The sequence below is a fragment of the Nematolebias whitei genome, chromosome 1 (assembly GCF_014905685.2).
Source record: "Nematolebias whitei isolate Nwh7 chromosome 1, NemWhi1, whole genome shotgun sequence".
In the NCBI taxonomy this organism is placed as follows: Eukaryota; Metazoa; Chordata; class Actinopteri; order Cyprinodontiformes; family Rivulidae; genus Nematolebias; species Nematolebias whitei.
Window position 1 is genome coordinate 36,897,067 of NC_056498.1, and position 8,685 is coordinate 36,905,751.

The following is an 8,685-nucleotide window of genomic DNA, read 5'->3' on the forward strand; positions in this document are numbered from 1 at the left end:
TCCTTCAAATCTTTAGATGTGTTTACAACCTTTTACTGCTCCTTTCACATTTTGTTCTGCTTCAGCTTTTTTCAGCTCCCTTGTGCAAATTTAAACTTTTTTCAGCTACTTTCAGTGAATTTCATCCGTTTTTCAGCTGTTTTGTGCTCCTTTCAAATTACATTTTATGCTTCATCTAACTTCTTTCTGCTAATTTCAGCTTATTTATGCAATTTTCAGCTTTATGTGCTATTTCAGCTACTATTTAGCCTTTTTTTTTTTACTAATTTTAGCTTTATCAGCTAATTCCACAGTGTTTGCATTCATTTAACCTTTTTTCAAACTAATTCAGCAAAAATGTGTTCTTTCTGCTTGCTTCTGGTAATTTAAGCTTCTTTCTTTTTTTTTTAGCTACTTTTCAGGTTAACTGGGCAAACATGTTTTTTCTGCTTTCTTCTGCTAATTTCAGCTTGTTCTACCTTTTCAGCTAGCTTTTTAGCATTTTTTTTATTCAGCTGTTTTCAGATACATTCAAGTTTTTCATGGTAATTTCTGCTACTTGTTATGTTCCTTTCAATTTTTCTGCTAGTTTCAGCTTTTTCTGCTATTTCAGCTACTGTTTGTTTATGCTAATTTAAATTTTTTTCAGATAATTTCCTCTTCTTTGTGCTCAGTTTTGCTTCTTTAAGCCTAATTGAGCAAACATGTATTATTTCTGCTTTCTTCTGCTAATATAGGCTTGTTCTTCCATTTCAGCTACAATTCAGCATCTTTTTTTTTTTTAGCTATTTTCAGCAGTTTCCCTGCAAGTTCTTCTGCAATAAACATTAACACTGCATTTTTTGCAGGAAATGACATTTCTCTAGTTATTTTGTCTCGTATCACCCTTAGATAGAGAACTTTTCTATGTATGTGAATGTTCCTGTAAAGTGCACCGAGACAACTTTGATGTGATTTGGCACTATATAAATAAACTGAATTGAATCAAATTGAAATCAAACAATGCTGTTAGGACAACCAAAAGTATATTTATATACTAGTATATTATACTTCAAAAGTCTTAGCGGGTATAATCCTAATCCAAAGTAAAGTCAGGTCCTCTGGACGGTTTCTTTTTTGTCGAAACGTTTCATCTTTCATCCAAAAGACTTGATCAGTCCGAGGAGCCACAACAAACTCAGAGATGAAGACGAAGCATCTCAACAAAACGAAGTCGTCCACAGGACCAATTTAACTTTTCTACCTGGATTATTGAGCATGAACCTTGACAGGTATAAACTGAAATTTCTTTTGGAGTCCAAATTTGGCATTTTATAAAAGAAAAGTTGGAAGGAAAACATCGATTGAACAAAAATCACATCAACTTAATGCCACAAACAGCGTAAAATAAATAAAGAAATAAAGGTAGAGATCGTGTTTGTAACGTCTTTCACTAGTTGACGCACAAAAAATACATAAATAAATGTTGATCTGACTAAGCAAGAGCGTTGAGAGTATTTATGCGTCACTACACATTGAACCCTGACCTCAAAGTCCGAGTCGTTGAAGCCGTAGACGATGTTCCAGCCCATCTGCCCGAACTTCTTGCGCTCCAGCAGGACGCTGTGGAAGAAGCAGAGGGAGAAGAGCAGCTTTTTGTAGGGCGTCGGTCGGGAGCAGCGGTTGAACTGGGCGTCGGTCACCAGCTGGTACAGACGCTTCATGTTGGCTTTCACACCCTGAAGACAAACGGTTTCAAAACGGGGCTGCGTGAGAACAAAACACAAGACTTCAATTCTTCTGATTTTTGAGCCATGTTTGGCGTTCCTCTCCCAAACATATCCAGACCTTAAAAACACAAAAATCCTTAAAAAAAAAAAAAAAAAGATATGCAGAACATTGCACATGACTTCCAGGAGAAACACATGAGCTTGTTGACCTTTGGTGGTTCGGTGGTCATCTTGATGCCAGCCTGCAAGATGGTGATGGGAAACTGGGGGTGTGGAGACGAGCTGAGCCAGAGTCTGAAGTTACTGTGAGGCTTCTGCACCTGCAGCTCCTTAATGAGTTTATCCAGCTCAGGCATCCAGGACAGAGAGAGGTGGCAGTTGGCGAGGAACACCCAGTGACCTGCGCAACGAGAGCCAGCTTGAGATGTTCACGACACGAGGAGTTGCATTCTTGTTTTTTTTTTTTTCTGCCAGTGACTCGGCAGCAACGGTTACCGTATTTTCCGGCCTATAAGTCGCACCCGAGTATTTTTTTCATTTACCCTTTATTTATACGGGTAGTCTCATTGAATCACAAGAACACACTTTCAAGAGTGACCTGTTTAGGAAGCAGATGGTTAAGGGCCTTTCTCAGGGGCCCAGAGTGGGGCGAATGAGGGTGGAGGCAGGTGTCCAAAAATGTCTAATAATTTGGAAAAATCCATAAATAAGTTGCTTTACCGTATACGTTGTATCTATTGTGCGTCACTGCTGATGTGTCGCATTTGTCACACGTCACCACAGACAACCTGGAAATGTGGATCGGTGCTGCGCCAAAAATCGATTGTCTGCCAAATGGTAGCCGCGGGAGCGTGCACGGGAGGACTTTAACAAGAATTTAACTAAACTAACACTTAAAAACAATTATTTGTTTGCTTGACTTTATAGTAAATGTGTGTCTCAGTTGAATTTTACTCAATAAAAGGACTTTAACGGTCAAATCAGCAGCATTTCAAAAGTATTTGCTGCCTCGGTGCTCCGGGAGTGCACAGAGGGAGGAAATCAGGAAGGACGACTCGCTGCGCATTTCTTCGAACTTTAACAAGATAACCACCTCAAAACAATTATTTGTTTGCTTGAAATTATAGCAAAGACGTGTCTCAGTTGAACTTTTACTTAATAAATGCACTTAAATGGTCAAATCAGCGGCATTTTGCCAGGGCGGAGCAGCAAAATGAAGCTGATTTGACGGTTGCTCCAGGCGAGCTAGACGAAGTTGGCAGGCTATGGCAAGCCGATTGTGTCATTAATAGCCACTTTTACCTATTACATGACACAACAACATGCTATACGACTGGAGTGCCATCTAACGGCTGAAAATGTTAGTGTTCAATATTTTCAGTCAGAATGAATGAAAACGGTCATATCTCAGTCAAAAATTGGTTTATAAATATGGGAAAAAATCCATAAATACGTTGGTTCGGTGTATAAGTCGTAGGGCATGTAAATTATGCAAAAAAAATGTGACTTATACAGCAAAAAAATACAGTATACAAAGTAAGACCGTTTGTCCCGTACCATCTTTAACTCCCTCCTCGATCTTGCGCCTGGCGATGAGCGCCTGTCCCTGGCCCAGAGAGAGAGCGTGGAAGTGTTTGCTCATGCCAGAGGCCTCGGCCAGCTGCAGGAGGGCTCCTGTGGGATCCACTCCAGGAGACAGAACGAAGATCAGAGGAGTACAGCTGGTGGATTCATCCACAACCTGCAGAGAACACAGAACGGTGCAGAAACAGTGAGAGAACATGGGCCAGAAAAAAAAAAAAAAAAACTTCCAATATCGGAGTTGAAATTATGTAGGATTTGTGTCAGCGAACATTTAAAACCACCGCCCGAAGCAGCAGAATGGAGTGAGCGACGGCTAAAACTCACCTCCTGCATGTTGAGGACGGGCGGCTCCACAAATTGAGGGCCAAGGTGCTTGACGATGAAGGACGTGATGCAGAACGAAATGCGGTCTTGACGTAAACAACGCACTATTAGCATCTTCTGGAGGTCGTTGCACTTGCTCACCCAATAATCTTAAAGACAAAACAAAGACTTCAGCTTTTATTAATCTAAACCAAGATGAAACAGTAGTTTAATCAAAATCATCCACTCAAACCCACAGCAACTGCAGTCGTCTTCTGCCTCTTCCATGAACTAATATTTAGCCTGCCATGAAGGCTGGGCGATAAAGTAATCACCTGAGTCTGTGAGTGCACATGTTTGCCTGTTTGTTAGCAAAATATCTCATGAACCACTGGAAGGATTTTATTGAAACTCACAGAGCGTGATCACTGACTGTACACCTGTGACAGAGTAACTTTTGGAGTCAGACCGCTTCAGTATGGTCAACTAATCAGCATTAGTCAACACAAGACTAACAAGAGAAATGTAATTTCCTGCAAAAATGCAGTGTGCATGTTTAATGCTGAAAAACTTGCTGGAAAACAGCTGACATTAGCTAAAAGACATGCTGAAATGTAACTGAAATGGAAGAACAATCCTAAATTACCATAAGAAAGCAGAAAAAACACATTTTTTGAATTAGTTATAAATTAACAAAAATTAGCACAAAAATTTAAAAATTAGCTTAAAAAAAGCTGAAATGAGTTAAAAAAAAAAATAGCTGAAAAGTCAGAAGGAAGCTTAAACAGCCAGAAGGAAGTAGAAGGAGATGAAATTAGCTAAAAAATGTGGAATTAGCTGAAAATGCTAAAATTAGCATGAAACAGCTGAATAGCAGAAAAAGCTGAAACTATCTGAAAAGAGCTGAAAGGAGCATAAAGATGGTAATTAGGTTGAAAATAGCAAAAATTACCATGAAAAACTTGGAATTTATCTGAAAACAGCTGAAATTAGCTAAAAAGCTAGCTGAAAAGGTAGAACAAGCTTAAATTAGCAGAAGAAAAAAGAAAGAACACATTTTCTGAAAGAAGCAGAAATGAGCACAAAAAAGTGGAAATGATCTGAAAAAAGGTGACACAAACAAAAAACAGCTTAAAAGTAGCTAAAAAGGCAGAAAGAAGCTTAAAGTACCAGAAGGCAGTGGAGAGAACACATTTTTGCTGAAATGGGCTGAAAAATGTCAAAATGAGTGCAAAAAATGTGGAATTAGCTGAAAAGCAAAAATATGCATAAAAACAGCTAAATAGTCGCTGAAATAGCAAAAAATAAATAAAAAAAGCTGAAACTTGCAAAAATAAACTGAAAGGAGCATAACAAGCTGAAATTAGCAGAAAGAAGTTAAAAGAAGTACAAAAATGTTCTAGTTAGCAGAAAGATCCTGAAAGGAGCACAAAACAGCTGAAATTAGCTGAAAGTAGCTGAAGCAGAATAAAATGTGAAAGGAGCAGTAAAATGTTGTAAACGAATCTAAAGATTTGAAGGATGTAAAATGAGCTCAGTTCGTTTTCTATGAGAAAAAATGTGACAGAAAAGGCTAAACATTTCAAAAAGCTAAAGTTGCACCAATACCAAAAGTCACAACTGAAAGAGCTGAACGTTTTTATGAATTGTTGACATAGCTCGAAAACTGCGAGACGAGAATCACGCCGAAAAACGTACGGAAGAAAAATGGATCACAATAGTGTTGATGCTCCATAAACATTCACACAACTACAACACAGTCAATGTTTTAGCCATTGAGCTGAAATTTTGTGTGGTAGTATCTGAGAGTCATCCGCAAAACATGAGACTTTGATTAACAGAACTTGGTACCACTTTACAATAAGGCTCCCCTTATAGATGGCAATTCAATTCAATTCAATTCAGTTTATTTCTACAGCGCCAAATCACAACAAAGTTGTCTCAGGGCACTTTACAGGAACATTCACACACATTAAAGCCAATTAGTAAAGTTCTTTATCTAAGGAATCCAGCAGACAAGTTGAATCTTGGCTTTGTTGCAGTCTCCCATCCTGAGCAAGCACAGTGGCAACAGTGGAAAGAAAAAACTCTCTTTTAAAAGGAAGAAACCTCCAGCAGAACCAGGCTCTTAAATAGCTCATAGATTTGTTATTAATTCCTCTATAAACACTTTATAAACAGTGAACCAAATCTGTTCATTTCATCTAGAGTTGTTATATGAAACATTTCAGACTAAGCTACTACCTTGTAAGCACAATAAGCATTTGGAAACCTATTTTTTTTTTAGGATATAATATTAGTTGTAGATATAATGCAGTGATAAAGTACAATATTATATACTAAAGGAATGGTTAATAACAAATAATATCTTACCTGTTGTAGATAGCTATTTAAATATACAAATAAGAGTTTAATTCTGACAGGACTAACAAGTCTGAGCTGTCAAAAGTGAATTGTTAATGCCTAAAAACAGCTCCAACCTGAAACGTTCATCGTGTTTCAAGCTGACAATGTTTTTTAAGCTTTTACCTGCAGATAGGTTCACATTACGCAGTTATTTATTTCTTTACAACTCTATTGTTGTTTGAAAGTGCAACGAGCGGCAGCAGCTAGCTGTAACTCCTCTGGTGACGACTAAAACAATTGATATTTGACTTGTTTTAAAAGAACAGTAATCCATTTTGGTCTTGGAGTCACTCAGGCTGGCTATTAGCTCACCAATTTATTAAAATCAAACTATTTTATCAAACTGAGATCGACTAAAGGGCCATCTATGACAGGTAAGATGATAACTGGCCATAACCTTTGTACAGAATCTACAGTTAGAGGGGACACAGAGGTTGTTGGAGTGAGGACAGAGGATACAGAGAACAGAGTGAAATGGACGAACAAGAACACAAGAACAAGAAGAACGAGAAGAAGAACAAGAAGAACAAGAACAAAAAGAATGAGAAGAAGAACAAGAACAAGAAGATTTTTAGATTTTTAACACAATTTTGTTTACACAATAAGTTAACACAACAGTGTTCAAGAAGAAGAAGAAGAACAAGAAGATTTAGATTTTTAATAAAACTTTATTTACACAGTTAACGCAACAGTGTTAAAAAAAAGGTGATCAAGAAAAGCCTAAAATAAAATATTTACATGAGGAGCTTGTTGTATTGTAGTTCTCCCTGATCAGAAATGGTGTGTAAAACCTTCTTAACAAGAAGAAGAACAAGAAGAAGAACAACAAGAAGAAGAACAACAGGAACAAGTGGGGGGTTAAACTTTAATGCCAACAGTTTAAGTTCTGGGCCTAAGATGATAGCATTTACTGTAAATATATAAAAAATAAAATGCTCAAAATATACAAGTTTAATTAAAACAGGAATTAAAAAGGGCTGAAGAAAATGTAAGCATCATTGTGTGTTTTAATAACTGTATTCATCCATTGTTTCGGGAATTGTTCGATTCAGTGTTGTACTCGTTTCATTTTTACCAATGAAAATCGTTTAATTTTGTTTGTTTGTTTGTTTTCTGTTGCGCTGACAGTTCCTCCTGTAACACATACAGACCTGGCAGTGGGGCCTTCTCTGGCTCAGAGTTGGTGAACCAGAGGTTCCAGTCTCGACGGTACTGTTCAAAGGACGACGCAATGCCGTAAAAGTTGGGCAGCTTTTCCAGCTCTGTGATGTCGTCCCAGCTGGAGTCCGACAACCAGTCGGCACACGGATTATCCATCCGATCATTTTTATCAAGAACCTTAAAAAAGACCCATCAGAAAACCCACGTTAGACCTTACACACGCAACAAACGCACAACGTGCGCACTGTTGGATCAAGGAAAACGTTTGCGTGTTCTATTTTCTTACGAGTCCTTTTCGAAGTAGGAAGTTGTACTCGCTCTCGTTCAGGTTTCCGGTCACCTCCAGGAATTTGACACACATCTGGAAGCTGAACAGAAGCTTGTGAGCCTCAAACAGACCCTGACACGTGTACCTGCAGCAGACAACACACCAGAAAACCACAAACAAACTTATCAACAGATCCTGCACAAAATGAAGCTGAACTTTTAGGTCGACTATGAAAAATGCAGTGTTTCTCGTTAAATTATGGAAGTGGGAGTTAACAAGAAATAAGAAAAAATTTGATGACTAAGTAGAATAAATAAGATGTTTTTGTTTGTTTTTGGGGTTGTAACATTTTTCACTGATCAATATATGATCAAAAATAAATAATAAATTACTTTTATTGAGTTAATTCTGCCAATTGTATTTGTCCAGTTTAGAAAGTACTTGAATTTACATCAGTCATGCAGTTTTTAATTGTTCAAGTACTTTTAGCAACAAGAAAGTCCATAAATTGGAATTTTCAACATTTCATAGTGTAGTGTTCTATGGGCTAGGTTAGCTTCGTAGCTTCACTACAATTATATTTAAATAACGGGTTCTCTCTTTTTCGAGCTAATTACAGCCAAGTGACAGAGGTAACTGTGCGTAGATGGTTTAATCAGTGACATGAGACGTTAATTTTCTTTGACCCATCAAAATAAATTGGTCATTTATTGAACAGAATCAAAATTTAACATCAAAACATTGTACACTTGATTAGACTGATCTGGTTCTGATTAATAAAACTTGGCACGTTTTACTTAATAAAAACAACAGACATTTCTGAAGGCTTCTAGATTAACTACTGGCAAGATAGAAGTTTAAAGATGGGAAAAGTTTCAAAAACTAAACGTTAAACAGAAACACACCTTTGCTTTAATCACTGGGATACAAATATTTGTCTTTTAGTGCTAATATTGTTTAATTTGAAAGAGACGCTCAAATGGGCTGTGCACGCTCCCTCGGCGGAGTTTGGTCATGTTTGCAAGTAGGATGCGTCTGTATGCTAACGACAGTGCTCTGCACTAATTAGCATTTAATACATCGGTGAATTTTTGTGCAAAAGTCCCAGGGAGGTTCAGGTGCAACACAAGGAAAGGAAGTGATGAGGTATCAGACGTCTCCCCCGGCCACAGTGGAATGGTCACATGCTAACACAAACTGTTTATTATTTTATTACATGCCATGACTCTTAATGAGGGGGCGGGTGTGTCTGTTGGGGTCGCGGGGCACCCTCCT

The 8,685-nt window shown here is 37.8% G+C and overlaps 1 protein-coding gene across 1 annotated transcript in view; it reads right to left on the bottom strand.

The window, feature by feature from the left end:
* Nucleotides 1–8,685, bottom strand: part of dnah2 (dynein, axonemal, heavy chain 2) — a 121,179-nt gene that overhangs the window by 18,518 nt on the left and 93,976 nt on the right. Inside the window, exons 57-62 of the mRNA XM_037677468.1 lie at nucleotides 7,429–7,555; nucleotides 7,133–7,319; nucleotides 3,597–3,745; nucleotides 3,246–3,429; nucleotides 1,898–2,088; nucleotides 1,506–1,697 (exon numbers count right to left, since the gene is read on the bottom strand). Of these exons, the coding sequence (XP_037533396.1) occupies nucleotides 1,506–1,697; nucleotides 1,898–2,088; nucleotides 3,246–3,429; nucleotides 3,597–3,745; nucleotides 7,133–7,319; nucleotides 7,429–7,555 (1,030 nt within the window). The remainder of the gene's footprint in view (nucleotides 1–1,505; nucleotides 1,698–1,897; nucleotides 2,089–3,245; nucleotides 3,430–3,596; nucleotides 3,746–7,132; nucleotides 7,320–7,428; nucleotides 7,556–8,685) is intronic.